Here is a 21,903-nt window from a genome sequence, read left to right as displayed (position 1 = left end):
GCTTAAGAAGGATTTGAATCATTAATCCAAAAAATCCTTAATGCGTATGTGAGCACACAATGCGCGCGTAAGGGGGTGCAAATTTCGACAATTTGACTTCACGTGGGTGCGCTGACGGGCCATTTTGCTAATTTACATGTTGGGCTTTGGCTTAGGCTTAAATCCAATTTTTTTTTCGAAGGGGCACACCCCTTAATTCCTATCACTGTCCAGTTAGGACACCATTTGGTTTCCATGGGTGCCTGTTCATCCACTTAGGACACCTCTTTTGGTTTTGGCTTGTTTCTGAAAAGACTTTTCCTTTTTCAAGAAACATTATGTCTCTTAGAACCTTCTTTTCCAAGAGACACCATGTCTCTTAGTATTCTATATATAGGTCATTTCAACCTTAGTTTTTTCATTCAAAATTTTTTCTCTTCTTCGCTGTTTTAACGTGCTTGCATTTTGATTTCTCATCTGTATTCTTTGAGAATACAACCTTAGCGTTCGGTTTACTAGACGTGTAGATTGTAGTGCTGCCTCTGCATGTATGATCGTTGTATCCTGGGAGACAATTATTCATTGATCCGTGGGCACCAATTTACATGAACAAAATTGTCTTAAGGATATTGTGTTCAACACAAGTCTCGGTCAATCTTTATTTTGTTCAATTCTTGGGTATCTACCAAATAACAATTTCTAGAGAACCTCATTAAATCATTCAGAGTTATTATAGATTTCTAAATTAACAAAACAAATTAAAGAAGAGATGGCGAATTAGAGCAAAAACTTATCAAACCGAACCTCGAAATAATACCGATTCGTGAGGGTTTGCAGCAGGGTAGCTCCAATACGTTCGAACTAAATAGTACTGTGGAACAAACGCAAAATCCAGTGGCTTAAGCTTTCGAGAGAGAAATAAATAATTTAAATTTTAAATAGATTTACCTGGTAGACCAACTATTGCATTTTTATTAAAAAAACTCCCTTGGAGTTCTAACTCCAAGGGAACCTTGCTTTATAAAGTTAGTTACCCAGAAAACCTGGAATGTGGACCACGCCATAAAATTCAAATTTATGTGGTTAATTTGTTAGTGAAAAGGTGGATTCTAACAAAACAAAAACAAAACAAAAACAAAAAAGTTAATTTTGACTGTTTAATTTTAGTTTTAAATCTGAGAGATCGATAGCCATCAATTTTCAATACTTACAATCAAGCTTAAAAAGCTATTATTACTTTTTTTTATCTGAGTTTTCCGTGAAGTCTAAAAGGATGTGTTGCCGGATTGCTATTTTGATAATGCATATGGGCCCAAGGACCCTTAGTAAGATTTGAAATCGTACTAAGTTAGTCGTGGTTGTATGATTCATAAAGTAAGGTTTGTTTAGGAACAAACTTATTAAGTAAGAGAATATTTGTAATAAAATTGCAACCGATTGGTGTGCCGGGTAAATCGTGCATGTATAAGAGGAAAATTACTTAAGGGACTCTGGCGTAAGGATTTTTTTCTAAATAGTCCTTAAGTTTTATGCAATAATTTGATAGGATATGTAGTAAAATTTTTATTTCTTAATGGTTCCTCATTATTCACAAAAGCATTGCCTTATTATTTACTGTTGAGTTTACCACTTTTTATTTAGGATCCGACAAGATGCACACCACCAAGTACCAATTGCACTCCATCACTTAATTTTTTTTTTTTTTACCATAGCACTCAAAAAATAATAAAGAAAATGTTTCACTTATTGTTATTTTTATTTTCCTTCTTCAGTTATGCCTACAAAAATTATTGTTGGTGTGTAATAATTTTTGTAAGAAATTCGTAGTTATATAACAAACATGTTTATATTACAATTTATAGGGTTAAGAAGATGAAGCCACGAAAAGGTGAATAAGTCTTATACCCTAGGCCACCAAAATGAAGTGCAATTAGTAGGTTAAATAGAGGGTATAAAAATAACTATTTTTTAAGGTTTGTGTACAACCAACAACTAGTGGTGTGCAACTAGTCGGTCAATTTATTTATTGTCGAACTTGACTTTTTTTATTTTGTGTTGAGTTCACAATTTTTACTATGGAACCCACCACTATTTATTGTCGAACATGATGCTTTTTATTTACTATCGAGTTCAACATAGATGATTTTAGCTCAAAAGAACCATTCTTGATTGATTTTCATCCAAAAATTAAAAAAAAAAAAAAAGTGAAATTTTTTCTAATTTTTTACATACATCTTAAAAATATTTGAAAAAACCCTTGAAATGGCTTTTCTTCCTTCTTAAATTCTTTTTAACTGAATGGAATCTCTAAAATTCGATTGAGATGCCAAAAATCTAATTTTTTTTTATGAAATCAATGAGTCCGAATGGTTAGAGCATTCAATCGTGAGATATGTGGGGGATGAGGTCCATGGATTGTCAAGAAATTTTTTTTACTAAATGGACTATTAAGATACCACATTTAGGGATTATTTAGAAAAAAAATTCTTCTGCTAGGGTTCTTTAAGTAATTTTCTCAAATTTAAAATATCGATTAAAGGGTTTTTGAAAATGGGGTACTGTTGTAATTTTGAAAACTAAGCAACGTCATTATACACTCATGAGCCTTGTTAGTAATTGGAATACGACAAAAATCCAAGACAGGAAAAATTTGAATTCTATTTGATTTTGAGTTGTAAAAATTCAATAAAAGAAAAAAAATACGGCATATATATTTTTTTTATTATACGTTTTATTTCAAAAATTCGAAAACGAAAAATTCGGTAATATAATAGTGAGGATGATGGTAAAGGTGATGATATAATGGTGGTGGTGATGGTAATAATGATGGTGGTGATAATGAGGGCATTGAGATCATTGTTCCATTAGTTTATAAAAGAAGATAAAGGTAAGGGACAAGTTATTAATTTAGAAAATTAAGGTGGTATTTCAAATAAATGTAGAGGGCATGTCATTATTTTTTTGAAAAATTATTAAAACAAAGAGTTAAAAATTAATAAATTACTAAAAAAAGATTTATTTTTAACAAATTAAAAAAATCAATTTAACACGTTGAACTATCTAGCATTTTTTTAAGTCGTCGGACTATACACATTGTTGGGCTCCCCTACGTCTTCTAAATGCCTTTGGCTGAGATTATGTGTGTTGTAAAAAAGTATATACTTTCCTTACAACTTAGTAAGATTCAAATCTTATCGAGTCTTTGAACTCAAATGGACTACCAAATTGACTATCCAACACCACAACATTATCGATTTCATGGAAAAGCTTAGATCCAATAAATTTTTTTTAAAAAAAAATAATGATTTTTGAGTTTGATCCAAGGATTTAAAATGAACAGCTACTGAATTCTCATTTAACTCCCAAATTTAAAATTCAACTGTAACATTAAAAAAATAATTTTTAAAATTTTAATTTTTTTTGGAAGTTCATAGAATTTTGTCCTCTACATCTGTAAGGCATCAGATCAGATCATATTTTTCGATGCTAAGACCTTTAATAAATTTTCAAATCTTACTTAAGATAACCTCACCCTTTTGTAAAGAGTCATGATAATCTGACACTCTTTTAACAGACTTCCTCTGTATGCCCCCATCATAGAACCGTGTAGATCGTTTGCTTCAAGGTACATAAGAAAAAGATTTATGATTTTATAACCTCTAGGTCAGGGAGGAGGAAGGGGGAGGGGGGTGCATCTTAGAAAAGATTGTCAAATTATCATTAGTCTTTCGTAAGATGTAAAATTATATAATAAAAAATGTGTTTTATTTTTTTAAACTTAAAATACATGAATTATTTAGAATAATTCAATAATCCCAAAAATAATATTTTCTTTGAAAAAAAAGCAGAAAAAATCATAAATTCGTGAATTTTTTCGCAAATTAAAGGGTAGATTGCTAATAAGAGTCGTGAGTTGAAATTTTCTTTACTTTTTCATTTTACAAAAAAAAAAAAAAAAAACTTTGATTATGTAATTTAGAGAGCAGCTGTTGGCACCCCAACTTTTACCTATTACATCTCCATTTCTTAAATTATTTATCACCCCCAATTATTACAGATTTGATCGGACCACTCATATAATATAACTTTCCTCTATTACAGATTTGGTCCGACTGAGTAGCATGGAGAAATTGCTCTCATTTAAAAAAAAAATAGACTTTGCTTATGAGTCACGTGTCCCTGATAAAGGAATAAATTCCCCAACCAATCACAGTGCCACACAATGATTGTAGTTTGTATTACAGTTGATTTATAGGATCATTCCCACATCTGGTTAATGTCGAAGAAGGCATAAACCATTAGGTGTTTAATCTGATTCCTCTTCGATACAAGCTCCATTAGGGATTTGATCTCTGGTGAAGAGTTGCATCTCATCCAAACAAATTCTTGTCCCTCGAGAAACATTGATTCTCTTTCTTTTTCTTCTCCATTAAGGCATTACGGTTTGCGAATCAGTGGAGAACTTTTTCACAAGCCAGAGATAAAAGAATGGGTGAGAGGAAGGTTTTGAAAAAGTATTACTCACCAGATTTAGATCCTTCAAAACTTCCTCGAAGGAGACAAACCAAAAAAACAAACAGATAACAGTACGGATGATGCTTCCCATGAGTATCCGTTGCAACTCTTGTGGGAATTACATCTATAAAGGAACCAAGTTCAATTCTCGGAAAGAACATGTGATCGGGGAGAAATTCAAATATTACGGTTCTACTTCAGTGTACTAATTGTTCGGTTGAACTCACCATGAAGACTGATACACAAAATTCAGACTACGTTGTTGAATCAGGTGCAACTCGCAATTTCGAGCTGTGGCGTGGCGAAGAAGAAAAAGAAGATACAGAAGAAGAAGAGATAATGGGCAAGGATGTTATGAAATCCTTGGAGAAGAGAACAATGTAGTCTAAAAGAGAGATGGACAAACTTGCTGCACTTGATGAAATCATGTCTATGAAGTCCAGACATGCACGTGTGAGTGTAGATGGCAAGACTTTGCAACAACGCACATCTGAGGCAAAGGAGGAGACAAAATTAGATGAAGCATTTATTAAATCAGTTTTCTATTGTCCAAGAAATTCTGTTTCGAGGATCGATGATGATGTTGATGAGATATCAAACTATTATTGCAAAAAAAGAAAAGTTTCACAAGAACTGGACAACACCTCCAGTAATAAAGCAACTCTGGATTATGCTAAGTTCATTTTCAAGTCTTCATCCGTTAGCATCAGAGTTGTGAAGAAGACTACTCTTACGACGTCCTCCTCAGCTGGTATCATTCAAGGAGCCGAAGACAAGCAAGAAGAAGCAAGAGCTAATGATACTAGTTATGCAATACGACTCCAATCCCTATTGCAGAACTATGAAAGCGAGGAAGAACAAGAATAAGCATTAGTTGTGATAAAATACTAATTTTCCTGTTTTCAGTTTCAGTTCTGTCTGATCTTTTGATGTTTATAAATAGCTCCATCCAATTTTATTTTTGTTGGCTTATTTGGGTTTAAATTTATTAGTATGTGCAAATTAGGTGTGATGTTTTATTTACTTCTGAAACTTAAAGTAAACTATATTTCACATTATGGACATTTTCTTGCATCAAAGAACACAGAAGGGAAAAAAGATGTGTTATCATGTTAGAAGCCAAAGATCTCTCTTCTGTAGTGTAGAAAAGCAATCAGAGAAATGAAAAGACACTCTTAAACCCAAGGAAGGAAACAACGTCCCTGTTTTCGCCTACTATTGTATCCAATGAGCACAACTGCCTATTTAATGGCGAGTCAGCTCTTCCCCTGTCACCTAGCTTCAGATCAGTTGTAGTACCAAAAGAAAAATATGGGTTTTCAGTTCTGCCACCAAAGAAGTTGTGGTGTTCTTCTATCTCTCTGGGTTCTGAACTTCGAATTATCATAGTCTCTTTGGGAGTATTTGAATATGTATCTTCAAATGCTTCAACAGTATTGTAAAGTTCGGGCTGATCCTTGTATAAGTGCCTTCTTGTTGGCTTCAAGGGCTCAAAGTTCATGGGCTTTGATGGAGAGAACACTGGAAAGTTCTTGGCCTTCTTACGTATGTGATCGAATATGGTTTCTTTAGTTAATGTTTTGGATCTGTCTTCTTCAATTTCAGAAACTGAAGTACCTTGGATAAACAAAGTAAAAGAATTAGAATTCAATTAAAAGGGTAGATAATGATAATTAGGATTTGCATAAGGTCAGTACCTTGGTACATGTCCTCCTCTAGGAGATTGAAACTGTTTGAGCTTCTAGGAATGATATGGTGATTCATAGCTGAATCTTCATTGGTTCTCCCGTGTTTTTCTGCCTCCATGGATTCCAAATCTGAAACAATTACGGTATCTCTTCGGATTGTATTTGTATCTATTTCTTCTGAAACTTCAATGGTACTGTGAAGTTCAGGTTGGTTCCTTGTTGAGATCAAGAACTCAGATATGGAGGAGTCCATGGCATTTGATGTGGGAAACATTGAAAAGTTCTTGGATTTTTTATGGATATGGTCAAAGATTGATTGTTCAGTTATGGTTTCGGATCCTTTCACTTCATTTTCAATAGCTGGAAAATCTTTGAAAATATACATAATGGTTAGTAGAAACACATTACATTAGAATGGTAGATAATATCATAATAGTGCATAGAAATTGTACCTTCGTCAGTATCTTCATCTAAGAGGTTAAAGCTAGGCCTGCAGTAGGAATATCGATCGCTATTTTAGGTTTTAAGTATGGGAAAGCTTGATAATAAAATCAGATTTCAGAACCCAATTGATTAAGAGGTTACATGGAAGAGGCTTCCTTGTTTGATTTATTCAAACCCTGCAGTTCTTTAGTTGGTGATTGAGTAGTAGTTTTGTCGTCGTCGTCTTCCACTACATAGATTTCCTTGGGCAGATCAAAAGTAGAAGTGGATTTCTGATATCTGCGTTTGTGATTGTGAGTCATATTCGAATCAATCTCCGGTCCCGTCAAAATTTTGTCATGGAGATCAAGACCAACTACATGAACATCACAACACCATGAAATTAACGTAATCTGCCAATACCAATGGACGTGAAATCATGCATGTTAGTACACCATTATCCAAAAAAAAATTTAAAAAAAATGTATGTTAGTATGAATTTTACCGTATTCTTCGAAAATCATATCAGCTTTCACAGTCAGCTTTCCTTGCTGAGGGTTTGACACAAGAATAGTTGCACTATAGGGGCTGCAGCGAAGACCATCTACCTTGTTAGCGTTCACACACATACACACACAAAAATTAAAAAAAAAAGGGAAGAAACAGTTTCCTTCCAATAGCTATCTTTTTTCAGTTTCTACACAACTATATAACTATAGATAGAGGTTGGAACTATCGTCAATCTACCGAAAAATATATATTTCTTCATGTTACATAAAATGCATTTAGAGAGTCTTAAAGGAGAGGATAGTGTTTTCTAATTTTGAATATTAACAAATGAAAATTAGATGGAAAACATTAGTGGAGATTCTAGTTTGCGTACCTGGAAAACTCTTCCACTCTGCTACAACCAAACTAAACAGAATTAATGCTTCTATAAAATAAACCAAGGGGGATGATGGGACGTAATGTTGGATCACAAATACAATACTAAGGGATCCCTGCCAGACTGCCCAATCAATGGCCCCAAGCCCCCAACTAGATCTCCTAGAGGAATAATCAACCAGATGGTCCAAATTATTTGATAAATGGACTTCTCTCCTGGATTTGTCCTCTAATTGTTCAAAATTGGTCGGATCATTAGGATCAGCCAATCAGGTCAATTTTTTGGCTATGAGATCTCCTAGGCCAGTTCCATCAATTGGACAGTCCAGAATCCAGATCAATGAGCGTGTCTCAGGCACGTGTGATAGAGATTGAATATTATACTTTTAATAATATATTATGGTAGCTTCTCCATTTTTCAACATAAGCAAATAAGTCAATGTCACCTTATTTTCTCATGAAATAGGATCAGGTTATCTTCTACTGAACCAACAATCTGTAAAAGTGAATATTCACATTGTATAAGGAACTATTGTGGGATGCTGGAGAGTAAGGTAGAGTTTCACATATCAGATGATATGAGATATTCTTGAATACTTACCATATCTGCACAATGTCGCTTAGTTAACGAGATTGACTGTGATAGACGGGTCAATGTTATCATCAACTTTGATTTTCCTTGCCTTGGGCATTCGATCTCCTCAACCTTCATCGCAATTTTTGGAGGAAGTGATGATAAAGACTCCTTAATATGGTTCCCAAAAGGATATTTCCGACCAGTAATAATTTCTATCCTCCTTGGTTCGGCTTCTGCCAAAGTCTCAAATGAATTAATTCCCGCTGAATTAAGAGCCTGAGTAACACAACAATAAAGAAGCATTTAGTTCATCGCTATAATATCCAATATCTAAATAAATAAATTCAGAAATCAAAATATTTTGAAAAACAAAACCTTTGCAGTCACCATTCCAATGCCAGTTAGTTGTTTCAGCAGGAACGGACTGTCATCCCAGAGCCTCTGGTGTAAGCACTTGGCTAGAAGAGTGGAGTTCAAGACTCCCTTGTAATTCTTCTTGTAAATAAAATATTCCTTCATGCACTTGGCAATTCTAGAGCCGTTTGAGCATATTGAGTTCATGTCCTGTGTGATGCATGTAAATCCATACTTTGGTTAAGAAAAACTTAAAATAAAAAACAATTAGACACCTTATAATACAATGCACAGTAGCTAATTAGACCTGATTGAGAGATAAATCATGACATAAAGGATCACCAGTCAGGCAGTCATTTGCCAACACAAATATCTTCTCTACTCTAGTTTGGATCCGCTTTTTGCGTTTTCCATTTTCACTGAGGACGTGGAAGCGAAGACGGTCTACTTTGTCGTTGTTTATGTCATTTAAGAGCTTCTTCTCATTGCGCCTCAGCTGTATCCCTTCATTTTCAAGCATATGATATCAATAACTACCTTACTTGACTAAATAAGCACCAATGGAGCTCACTAATAGTTTATAAGTTCGCGTACAAGAGATCTCTTCAGAGCGACAGATGATATTAAGTGCATCTTCCAATCTACAGTTTTCTGGTGTTTGCATAAGGTTTTTCATGGTGTCAAATTTCAGATAATATTTTGTCATCAGCCTCCCAGGTTCTGAAGATACAGAAAAGCAGAAAATTTTAGAAAAAATAAAAATAAATAAAATTAACAACTGTGTTGACATGCATGACAATTGGATTGTGTATCAGTATTAGTTCAAAACTTGAAGGATTTATGTTCATTGTAGATTTTTCATACAAGAAACTAAAGGAAGAGAACAACATACCTAGTGGTTTCAAAAGGAAACCATATTCATCCATCCAAATCATTCCATGTCTAGCTAACTCGTTAGCTTTCTGAATGCAAATTTCTGATATTCAAAGTAAAATGAATCAAATGGAAGAGAGAGAAATCAAAAGCCCAATGAGCTTAAGGGTGTGAATACCTTGCATATGCTTCTCGAGACATTCACCAGGGATCCTTTTCTTAATACCATAATTCCCAGGGTTCTGATTATAAATGCAAAGTATAAGAAAAATAATTGGAAGAAATACGATCTACACAAAAATTCTTCAAAGATTGCCCATGAATACATGCCTTTTTCATTCGCACATATAAGTAGGAACATTTCATCCACTCAATTGCCCGAGTTACATCAGAGATTGTTAGCTGAACTATTTCCGCAGCTAGATGCTCCGTCACACATGATAGCAATCTAACTCAAAAATAGTAACATTTACAGAACCTTGTTCAGATATTTAGAGGACTTTATAACAGACAAAAAGAGGCCCTTAACATGAAGCAGAACGTGGAGAAAAAGGTTAAGAACGTACTGAGATTCCACCAATTCGCATCCACTCAAGAGATTCTCGTACAAGTGGACCTAAATCAAAAGCATAGCAACAAAGAATACTCTAGTTAAAATGAACAAAATTTTGAAGGAAAATGTGTGAAAAAAAAAAAAAAATAGAGATAAAATTACAGTTTCCTTTCTTGTCATGATTATCACCATGCCGGTATCATCGAATGGTGGACGACCTGCCCTCCCACTCATCTGCGAATCCAAAGCACTGTTTCACTTACTTTTACCAAATGATGCACGAAAGAATGCAAGCATGAATGGTTATGTATGTGTACCCAATATGCCTAATTGTCCATGTCCATCGTGTGCGTGGAAGGGATTGTGGCATTAGTGTATTAAGAGGTAATTTTGGGGGACCTAGAATTCCAACTTCTTGGGAGGTGCGGCTGTTTAGTCAAGGTAATTGGAGGGAATCAATTTGAGATCAAACAGAGTTTGTGAGTTAATCAAAGGACTTCAAAGACCAAGAAAGATGGCCTCTCCTGTAATTCACTCAATTTGCAAAATGAAATTCTTGATCACTTCCACCAGTGGACAAAGCCCTTTCACTGAACCAGGTAAGTTTTGTGCCTATGTCGTGGTTGTTTTCTTTATTTTGCAGCTATTATTCTAGTAGATTCCTAGTACTGTTTGCTGCATTACGCGTTATGTTCCCAATTCCAACAATCAAATTGTGGGTGATCCAGATCTCAATTCTAGTAATGCATGCCTACTAGTTCCTATGACTAATTTCATTTATGCGGCAATAAATACACTCCAACACTTGCATAAAAGAGCTTATAAGATGCAAGAAATAGATAATATTCGTTAGAACAATTAAGGCATAAAAGTTATAAGTAGGGAATTATGTATATGGAAATGACACTGAAGCACGAATGCGTATCAAAACTATTAGTGTACTTATTACAAAAAATTTGCTGCTCCAATAATTTGGAGTTCATTTAAATAAGTAAAAGAATAAAGTTCCATATTTTCTAATGTAGTTTTTGGAGCTCTTTGCGATTTTGTCGTCTGCCAGGGACAGTGAAAGGCCTTTTTCAAGTCATGAATGTGCTTGGGTTCTTCATTCTTGTTGGCAAAGAGAATTGTATGGTCGCTCACTCCTCATGTGGTTTGCTGGGGACTGTGGAAAGAAGAAATCATTGGGTCTTCAAAGGAAAGGAATATTCAGTTGAAGACATCATAGTTTCTGTTAAGGGCTTATTATTTTGTTGGTGTAAAGTCTTTGATGAATTCAAATGGGTTTTTTTTTGAGGATTTTATGGGGAGATGGGAGTGGGTTTGTTGATTGTAATAAATGAAGTTTGGGTGGCTTTTTGGCTGATCTTTGCACTCATTTTGTTGGTCAGCTCAACCACACTTAATACAAGTATCATTTATTTATATTAAAAAAAAAAGTTTTTTTTTTTTGTTGAAAAAAATGGAAGCTGGAGACTAAGAAATGGCACCTGTAGGATCATGGACCGATCGTATTCCATGTAAAGGCCTTTCTCCTTGTTGCTGTAAAAAATATAAGTTTTAATAGCCTAAATAATGAACTAGTTAATGCTAAACCACTCATTTAGAAGAATAAATCCTGAAAAGAAAAAAGAAGTTCAACATACTAGAACTGTGTTGATTTGATTACTACTGTATGTGCTGGTAAGTTGATTCCATGTGCAAGAGTATTAGTAGTGCATAGAATTTGAACATCTCCCCTAAGGAAAAGACCTTCAATGAGGTTTCGATCCTTCATACAAAGCCCACCATTGTGATAACCAACTGCAAATAACACAAGCTAATCATTGAAGACATAAGTTGAAATAAAGTACAACAATACTTGTTTCCTAGGGCAAGAGTTATCAATATCAACTAAAGGGTTAAGAGACACCCTTAATCAAACAAGGAAAACAAGAGGCATGGATGATAGGAGAAAGGAAACTCAATAATCATTTAGTATGTACCAGCTAAAAGAACACATGATTGCATTTGTTTATCGCTGAATGACAGTGAAGCTTCCTTTAGCCTTTCCTGTTGTTCCTTGCATTTTATGAATGGATTTGAATGGCCAAAGGTCATTGCTGTCTGAGAGAGCTGCAGTGCTGCTTCTTGTGCTCCCTTTCTGGTGGAACAGAAAACCAAGGCAGATTTTCCTCTTGAGTGTTGCATAAGAATATCTGCAACCAGTTTTTTGCACATAATTCAATGGAAGTGAAAAAGATGAGAAGATGCAAAAAAAGAGAATCAACATAACTGTCTCTTAAACCCTGCTTACCAAAAACATAGTTTTGGAGGCGCTGGAATATAAAACAAGAAATTAAAACAGTCAGACTAAAGTGACAAAGGTATAAGAGGACATTTCCAGAATTCCAATTTTCAACTACAATTACCAAAGATATCGATAGGTTTAAGCAATTACCCTTTCAAATAAGAAGTCATTTTTTGCTGGAGCATAGCCTGCAGAGAAGGAAATTGTGAGAACAAATGAAACAATAGGACTGAGAGTTAAGATATTATCCATTCACTAGATATTGCTTGAATCCTCATGAAACAAAGAATTAAATAAAATGAAGTCTTGATGCTACAATTTATATCTTAGTTAGAAAGTTCATTTTCTAATTTTATGAGGACAAATGGAGGAACTCCACTTTAAATGAAACCATAATCGAGAAGGGAAACACGAAAATGATTGATGTATACCAAATACTCGGGTGGTCAATTTTACAGGTCTCATTTCTTCTCCAAATCTGCACAACAAACATTAGAAGGCGAAACAAAATTAACTTGCTGCTGCATTTGCATTGAAGAAAACAAGAGCTTATTTATATCAGTCATATAAAGAGGTACCTTTTAATTCCTTGGACCGGAACCATAAGCCATTCCGCTGCAGAAGTAATGTGCAGTCAGAGAGAATAATAAAACCTGTTCTTAACTTGTTATAATTGCATATCATCACTTTAATTTCTGACTTTCAGTTAAAGATTTGAATTTTCTTCCATTAAAGCAACTTAGTGATGATAGATAATAGCAGACTGATGATGTTGATTGTAAAATTTACCAAGGTCCTCAATATTCGGGATGGTAGCAGAAACAGCAAGGAAGCGAACACGAGCCAGAGGACTTGAATTCATTTCAGGATTGCGAGCAAGCATTTTTATTCTACTAACTATTGCCTCCAAGGAAGCTCCACGTGAATCATTTAATAAATGAACTTCATCGATAAGTAGAAGCCCTATATCACTAAAAAAGCTCAAGCCTCCATCTCTTATGCGGTATCGGGTAACCGCATCAAACTTCTGTTAAAATGATTTAAAAAAAAAATCATATAGAGATCCTTAAGCAGTAGACTTTGAAAGTCAAACAAATAATAGTAACTAAATTAACACATTTGTGTATTGACCTCTGGAGTAGTTAGAATAATGTCTGCTTCTTGTATGTTCCTTACGTTGTATGATTCACTGTCACCTGTCAGCTCCAAGCAATTAATACCCCATGAACCAAATTTCTGGTTCCAATCTCGGAGCTTTTCCTGTACTAAAGCCTTTGAAGGAGCTATATAGATCTTGCAACATGCGAAGAAAGAATATAAGCAAAACCAAGCATTAATTGCATTAAATATGAAATTTTATACAACCTTTTTGAGATAAAATATACCCTTTGCAGCTTAAAACAATGTACTACGCATAAAAGCCTATAGTTTTTTTTTGTTGTTGTTGTAACCCAGGGAGTGTCCCCACCGTCGGTGAGACTAATCTACCTGGGGCCGCATGCACCATCCAACACCCTGTCATGTGTGACGACGTTTAAGTAGCCACATTTCTGTGGAGGGGCATGTTGAGACTCAAAGTCACGACCCGGGAAGCAAACCCAGTCACTCCTTACCATCTCAGCTAACTCCTGGTGAGTTAAAAGCCTATACTTTTCCCAAGAATATAAACTTGACGTTGTTACAGATATCAGATGACGGAGAGGATTGTTCTACAAGTCAGCTAGAAAATAGCACCGCAGTTCAATTTTGATTGCTTTTGAATGGTTTAAGCAAAATCAAGCCATGAATTTGGGGGGGGGGGGGGGGGGGGGGGGGGGAGGATGGTTGAAGGACTTCTTGTTGACAAGGAAATTGACTATGTTGTATGGAGGCACACTTGGGAGTTAAGAAAGTGAGTTTTTTTTTAAATAGTTGTAGACTACTGTACTCTCATCATTGGGAATTAGATAACTTACTGTTTTGAGGGTTCCCTTTATATGAATGAACTTTCCTTCATCAGAAAGGAACCTTGAGAGAAGTCTCAAAATGCATAGCTCAAATAGCACTGTTTTACCACTTCCAGTCGGTGCTGAGATAACCATGTTTGTGTCGGAGAGGAAACAACCAGAGAAGCACTCACTCTGCAGAGAATTGAAATATCTGCTCGTAGAAGAAATGAAACAACATTACCTGAACTCATAATGACACTTATTGTATTTCAAAGCAAACAAGGATGGTTGCATGTGAAAGGACCATTTACAATCAAAGTTTCAAATATGTCCAAAATTAAGTATCAAAGCCTTCATCATGATTTCAGTATAAGGAATATTAATACTTAACAAGGGACAGAAACTTATCATGAGTCTAGTAAACATTTTGGTTGGATAGTATTAGACAATTATGCCTAGAAAAATTCTGCCAATGATAAATTTCCACTAAATAAAAGAAAATATGGAGCGAGATTTTCAATTATGATAATATACCACAGTAATCTGTAAATAGAATCTGAAGGTTCTCCCTTGTGTTTGATCAATTACGGTTTTGGTTTCAAAGAAGAATCAGGATCAAGAACGGTGTCCTGTTCCTATAAAATACAAATGGTGTCTACGTGGCACATTTTAGTAGGAGTTTAAAAACATCGGGATCCTAACCAAGCCATTTTTCTACATTGCACACAACCTGATGTGTTTAACCTCCAACTAAAACGTGCCACATAGATACTGTATGTTGTTATAGGAACAGGACACCGCTCTGAACTGCGATTCAAGAAGAATGTGCCGTTTGAAATAGGTAGACTATTTAATTGAATATGCATAGTACCTGAAACTAAAAGTCGAACGAAAAGGTGGAGGCAAATCTGACAGGGACTTCAGTGAATATGCATCCATAACTGCACTTGTTTCTTCAAGCACGAAGACAAGAAGCAGATATATCAGAATAGCATTTCTTCCCCCAAACTATTTATTAGAGAGACGAAAAAAATTAAATTCCATTAGCATATTTCTGTCGTAATTTAAAACTATTTGCATATCTAAAGACCAAATCAATCTCTGCTAAAAGTAGTTCCTTGAAAAATGCAGTTTCATTCGTTGTTTATAATCATGAATATAAATATCCATGTTGAAAAACGTTATCTCCTTGGTGTGACTAAAATCTGTTTAAGACTAAATTCACTGTATCTTTTCTCATCCATAAAAATAAGCAATGCTCACAAAAATTTCTCAAACATTGAGAAAATTGTCAAATTTGAAATTTCTCTTATACAGATATACTGCAATTCATTGAAATTTTCAAATCTGCACATTTCAACCTAATAGTTCCAAAAACTCAAATGCTCTCTTCATATATTCCAAATAATGAAAACTTGATCCTAAAGAAAAAGTAAAGCATGAAGAACTTCAATTCTCATATTTTGACACTAAATAAACTCGGACCTTACAGATTACAAGCATGTGACACCTAAATATCAGTCATTTGAATCCTTAAAATAGTGTGCCTCCTCTTGTATCCATCAGAGAACCAATATATCAAAAAAAAAAGCAAAAAAAATAAAAATAAAAATAAATTTAAAAGAAAAAAAAAAACGTAATTCTGTCAATGTTCTACCAAACCAACATAAATTCATCCACATAAGCAGATCTGCCAACAAACTAGCAAAATCTTCACAAATAATTATGATCAACAGAAAAAAGCTGAAAAATAAGAAAATATTCAAGCAAAGAGAATCAGAAATCAGAATAACCAAATTGAGATTGGATTTAATTTGTATACAAAACAATTTAAGGTAAAACTCTGTTCTCTCCAAAAAAAATTGACGAAATTCCATGAAGTTATAGAGATCTGTAGATCAAAGAAAATGGATTCAAATCACAACAAGAAACGTGAATTCAAAGCAGAGCTCATTTCATTCGAGCACAAGAACAAACTAAATTGCAAAAACGCAGAACATAAAAAGAAATCCAGATTTGATCTTCATTTCCTCCGATAAATCAGAACAAATTCATAAAGAAAATTGTAGAAGTATCCTAAAGAAAAAGTAAAGCATGAAGAACTTCAATTCTCATATTTTGACACTAAATCAACTCAGACCTTGCAGATTACAAGCATGTGACACCTAAATATCAGTCATTTGGATCCTTAAAATAGTGTGCCTTCTCTTGTATACATCAGAGAACCAATATATCAAAAAACGGCAAAAATAAAAATAAAAATAAAGTTAAAAGAAAAAAAAAAAACGAAATTCTGTCAATGTTCTACCAAACCAACATAAATTCATCCACATAAGCAGATCTCAACTAACTAGCAAAATCTCCACAAATAATTATGATCAGCAGAAAAAAGCTGAGAAATAAGAAAATATTCAAGCAAAGAGAACCAGAAATCAGAATAACCAAATTGAGATTGGATTTAGTTTGTATACAAAACAATTTAAGGTAAAACTCTGTTCTCTCCAAAAAAAATTTGACGAAATTCCATGTAGTTATACAGATCCGTAGATCAAAGACAATAGATACAAATCACGACAAGAAACGCGAATTCAAAGCGGAGCTCGTTTCATTCTAGCACAATAACAAACTAAATTGCAAAAACGCAGAATATAAAAAGAAATCCAGATTTGATCTTCATTTCCTCCGATAAATCAGAACAAATTCATAAAGAAAATTGTAGAAGTATCAATTACACGATAATTTACAGGAGAATTTGTTCGAACCTATAGATTATCAAGAAAACGAGCCGAAACAGGGAGATAATGCGTTGTGAACCTCTACTCGCCCTGATCGCAGAGAGAGAGAGAGAGAGAGAGAGACGAGCAGTTCAAGAGTGGAGTTTTGTGCTTTTATATACAAAGCGCTGAAACAGTAGAAAATGTCATTGGCGGGAGATCTTAGTCCCATGTGGCATCTGACCTGTACAACTGTTATCGCGCAGGCGCAGCTAATATGAAAGTTGTTGCCGTCTAATGGATTTGATGAGAAATCTATATATATATATACATCGAGTCGTTGAGATGTGTATGTAAAACTCAATATTTGATAATTTCAAAATGATTGGTGTGTTGTAATTAAAAGTTGGGGATCGAGTAGAATCTCTCTTAAATAGTTCATAAAGAAACTTTGGGCGTGTTTGGATATCAGGAGTAGAACTATTGTTCTAAAGAGCAGGAGCTGGAGTACTCTGTGGAGGAGCTGGAAAAGTAATTCTGTGCAGAAAGGGCGTTTGACAATAAACTCTGTGAAGTACTGACAGAAGTACTTTTGTGCTGGAAGTTTGTTTGAGAATCATACTGACTTCTCATGACTTCTAGAAAAAAGATCAGAATACCCTTATATTATACTAGTTACTATTTTTTATTTTTTAGTATCATAATAAAATAATTTTTTAGTATCATAATATGCCTTCAAACTATATTGTTTTTGACATTTTAACTATAAATATTAATATAATGTGTTTAAAATAAGGGTATTTTCGTAGAAAATTAATAAAGTTAGGGGTATTTCAATAAAATGAGCTGTTAGAATATTACTCCCCGTAAGATGTGAAATTGAGAAGTAGGTTTTAGCGACTTTTTCATAAAGAGCAATTTTTTGCTCTTGTGCAAAGTAATTCTTCAAAAGAGTTGTTTATCTAAATTATCCAAACAACTTCTAACTCATCGCAAAAGTCAGAAATAGCCAAAGAATCTTATCCAAACGCCATCTTTATTTTCTCTAACAAAGTTTTTTTCTTTTTCAGCCAACCTTTGCATAGTAATTTTTTGTCGTGGCGCTCATATAACTAAGAAGCATCTATGGTTATGTGCGCGACCACATCATTTTTGTCACCTCTGTGTCTCCGTTTGTGTCATTCCAGTATTTTTCATAAATTTAGTTGAAGAGTATACGTTTATGATAAGAGTCCTCCTTGAGTGACCTCAAGCTTGAACCTCATATCTCACTTTTTGAAGTGAAAGTGGATAGGAATCAATGCTTTTTCACTTGTATCCCGATGAAAAGTATTTATGATTTCCATACACTTTCTACGATATCACTTCGGCATTATTCTTATAATAGTATTTTGATTTACGATTTCTTAATTTTATATCACGTCTAAAATAAATTATTGTTGTAGGAGCATAATTATGTTTGATGAAGTGGAACAATAAGACACTTCCCTGTGGCCATTAAGGCTCAGTTAGGTTGAATAGATAGGGACATACATCTCATCCTTGAAGTAGGTGGGACCATTCAATGAAAAGAGAGGTTCAACGAAAACATTCATCATTCCTCATTATAACTAACACTTTGAGGGGGCTCAACCTGAGTAACACGTTTAAGCATCCGAAGCACTTGGCTTAACATGCCGAGAGCCTAATTTGTGGAGGAAAGATTGTAAAGTTAGAAAGAGAATAAGAAAGGACCTAAAGCAAGAGGTTTCCTAAGATCTACATAATCTAATTAGAATAAGATTGTTATATCAAATTAGAAGGAAATTAACATACGAAAGAATTATGATTCATCATAGAATCAACAAGATATAGATTGAAATATTCTAATTCAACTCTTTCCGGGGAGCAAGAGAGAGATCATTAGATACATGTTTGGGAGAGATAATTTCCTTTTACCTAAAATTGCCGATCTCTAGGTGAAACATATTGTCTACATTGGGTGGGTGAAAAACTTTTACACCCACCCTCATATACCTTCCGTTAAGATTCTCCTTTGGAATCTTAGTTCATGAATGAAGATCATCTCTTTTCTTTTCTATTATTAAAAAAACCAACATTATAAATTAAAAATTGTGCCGAAAATGATATATATATTTTAAAAGTGACATTAGGCCAAACACAATTAACATTTTGATTGTCTATTTGTCCTAATTGATCTACGAGCACCTTGAGTTGGCACTATGTTACTTCATCCATGGAAGTAAGAGGAGAATAGCTCCTCCTATGGACGAAAAGGAAGCTCCTCACTCGAACTCCGCTCGGGCTTCTTGAGGGAAGCCCTTCGCTCCTCTTTCGCCCAACCTCGAACCCCTAGCTCCTAACTCACCGAAGGAGAGGAGCTCTAATCAAAAGACAGATCTTCTTGCTTGCTTGAGGGAGAAAGACTTGTTCAAAATATGTATAATTAACTTAGTTTAACATTTATATTATTTGGGGCAATTTATAATATGTGAATGGACCTTTATAATCATAATAATATGTATTCTTCCCAGAATTCATAAGATGAACTGTTTTTATTATATATTATGGAAATGTATCGATTTAGTTAATTTTACATTTTACTTTTATTCTCAACCAAAACATAAAGAGTTGGTCTATTTGCCCACATCGAAATGGTTTGCACTCACTTAAGTGACTTTTGTTCTAATAAAAAAAAAAAAAAGAGAACAAATTATCATTTTACCCTTTATTTTGGCTTATTGCACACACCATCACCTACCCAACAAAAAACCCAAAATCCATTTATTCTTCTTAGTCATCTCCTTCTGAGTTTTATTAGGTTTTTAAGATTTTTTTTTCAAGTTATCTTACTTCTTTAATTTTTTTTTTTTTTACTTTTTTTTTTTACATTTAATTATTAAGGAAGATGGATAAATTGTTATTAAAATTTTAAAACGACGATTTTGAATCGAAGAACTCATAAATTTTTTGATAGATTTTTTTTAATGGATTCAGATCGAACTTGTTGAATGAAATTGGGTAGGTACCTACCAAACATAACTTTCTCATGTGTATGGCTTCGATTCGATTTAAAATTTTAGGTTAAGAAAAATAAGTAAGATCAAAGCTTAAAACCTCCATTCAAACCCTTTTAAATGTAAAGAAGGAGAATAAATAAGAGAGAGAGTGAGAGAGTGAGAGAGAGGAAGAAGAATAAGAAGAGAAGAGAATGGCTTGGTACTTTTAAGTGGGTGAAATAAGCAAGTTAGGTTAAAGTATACTTATTAGGTATGTGTAGATAGTTATTTTAAAGTTAAGGAAGGTATGGAAAGCAAGTGGGTACATGTTACCATTCTGATGTGGGCAAATAGACCCAACCAAACATAAATTCTAAACATAGTTTGGGCATTGTTCTTACTTAATGAACAATTTATTGACCACTCTTATGAATTGAGGGTGGTGAGATATGTTCCCAACTACTTGTACCTGGAGACTGACATGCAATGCCTCGATTCACAACTCAACTAAAACAATAGCTGAAAAGCCAATATATACTGGTAGTAAATGTAGGTCCAAGAACCAAAGTCTTTATAGGTCATGTTTTGGCCAACCTTATGAATTGTAATCATGTTTTAGCCTACGAACACAAGACAAGAGTTCCTAATTCCTTCTTAATTTCTTAATAGAAAAATGATTGAAATACTCCTATTTAAATCTCTTGCCGAAAATCTTTGATTCCCTCCTCCAATCCCCAACCTCCTTTTTAGCCTTGTCAATGATAAAAAAGTTTGATTTATAATTTGACAATCCTCAATTACTTTTTTTCCTTTGAAAAACTAAATTGCACCACAAAAAATACCTATGGTCTCCAACCTGGATTTATTTGACGAAGTTCTCTTACACAAAAGCTTTATTTATTTTATATTATTGAGGTATAAGCCGGAATTGTAATTTTAGTAATTAATCAAATAATGTGAAGAATATGTGATGATCTTGATCCATGTTTTAGACTCCTACATTGTGTTTGGATTGAGAAATATGGGGCAAAGAGAAGAGAAAATATACGAGTTTCTCTCCATTTTTGTTGTTTGGATTGTTAAGTGGGGAGAAAAGAGAAAAGAATTGGAGAGAAAAAACAGGTGAGTTTTCTTTCTCTCCAACAGTGGAGAGGAGGAGAGAAATGAGAGAAATCCTTTTAAAATATTTTATAATCCTAACTCTACCCGTAGATCTCTTAGTTAAAAAGATGTTGGTAGATAGGGGTATTTTAGTCATTTTATTAGTAATCTAATAAAGGTCATGGTCAAAGGGTGCGTCAGCAGTTTGAAACACTGGGGGTGTCTTAAATATTCATAAAAAATAGGAGGGGCAAGTCTAAATTATCCATCAGACATTCTGACCTACATTAGTTTTCAATGCAACCGTTCGATCTCCTTTACAGATCTGATATTAGTGATCGTGTTTCCTATCCGATACACGTCACGCATATCATATATTTGCTGACTCTGACTCTGAGAAGCTTACAGAACGAAGATAAGATCGACCAACTCACCAGCTCAACAATTTATTTCTTTAATATTTGGGCAGCCCACTTGCACTGCCCGGTCTCCTCTCCTAGTACGAAACATGCTGCCCATTGCCCGAAACCCTAACACCACTGTAACCCTAACAGCCTTCGAAACCCTTATAAAAGCTCGCTTTCTCTCCCTCTCAAACCCTCTCGCTTCTTCTTCGTCTTCCTTTCAACCTTCTTTCCTTTTACAGTATGTTCTTTCGTTTCTTTTAAGCTTTATTATTGCCATTTTTAGGTGGTGGCGTACGTTAAGTCTATAGACCACCCTAGTATATGTTAGCGTGGTCCATGAGGTTTGACCGTTTGAGGTGGATGTGTTACATGTGTTTCCTAAGATCATGAGACCACCTCTAACTTAGAAGGCTTTTTTCTAATCTAAAATGACCTTTGGTGCACTCCATCTCAACCGTTCGTTTGATGGAGAGTTTCAAACATACAGTTGAGATGAAATGTATTCTTAGGGATCTCTCATTTTTACGTATCTCTATGAAACCTATATTGATATCTTGGCCGTTCGTTTAATAGATAACCTCAAACATGGTTTGAGGTTAGTATTTTTGTTTCTATTT

General features: G+C 34.3%; 1 protein-coding gene and 1 pseudogene across 12 annotated transcripts; one reads left to right on the top strand and one right to left on the bottom strand.

Annotated features, from left to right (window-relative positions):
- The first annotated feature begins 4,467 nt into the window (after positions 1–4,467).
- LOC147398804 (uncharacterized) lies at positions 4,468–5,361 on the top strand (annotated as a pseudogene).
- Positions 4,473–21,668, bottom strand: RCK (DNA helicase ROCK-N-ROLLERS). Of its 12 annotated transcripts, none has more exons than XR_015180034.1 (29): positions 21,314–21,668; positions 14,937–15,018; positions 14,093–14,276; positions 13,269–13,430; positions 12,927–13,164; positions 12,716–12,752; positions 12,569–12,615; positions 12,288–12,325; positions 12,144–12,165; positions 11,833–12,045; positions 11,494–11,650; positions 11,338–11,389; positions 10,010–10,081; positions 9,861–9,910; positions 9,625–9,742; positions 9,473–9,536; positions 9,314–9,397; positions 9,016–9,141; positions 8,729–8,925; positions 8,443–8,631; positions 8,092–8,343; positions 7,937–7,986; positions 7,489–7,506; positions 7,111–7,193; positions 6,768–6,981; positions 6,635–6,672; positions 6,192–6,551; positions 5,139–6,111; positions 4,473–4,984 (listed from the first exon to the last, which is right to left on the bottom strand). XR_015180034.1 is itself a non-coding variant. In XM_086448113.1 (28 exons), exons 2-28 carry the CDS (start codon positions 15,002–15,004, stop codon positions 5,648–5,650), a joined length of 3,597 nt encoding a protein of 1,198 aa, XP_086304239.1. In that variant the 5' UTR covers positions 15,005–15,018; positions 16,828–17,058; the 3' UTR covers positions 4,473–5,647. The 12 variants fall into 12 exon arrangements, 3 of the variants coding, with proteins under 3 accessions (XP_086304239.1, XP_086304240.1, XP_086304241.1); XR_015180039.1 differs by lacking the exon at positions 21,314–21,668 and adding an exon at positions 16,828–17,065 and having other exon boundaries at positions 11,848–12,045; XR_015180038.1 differs by lacking the exon at positions 21,314–21,668 and adding an exon at positions 16,828–17,060 and having other exon boundaries at positions 6,192–6,542.
- Between the last annotated feature and the right edge of the window lie 235 nt (positions 21,669–21,903).

Source organism: Akebia trifoliata, chromosome 7 (genome assembly GCF_017979445.1).
Source record: "Akebia trifoliata isolate Shusen 1 chromosome 7, ASM1797944v1, whole genome shotgun sequence".
Classification (NCBI taxonomy): Eukaryota; Viridiplantae; Streptophyta; class Magnoliopsida; order Ranunculales; family Lardizabalaceae; genus Akebia; species Akebia trifoliata.
Note: the sequence above shows the minus strand (reverse complement) of the source record. Positions and strands in the feature narration are given on the sequence as shown.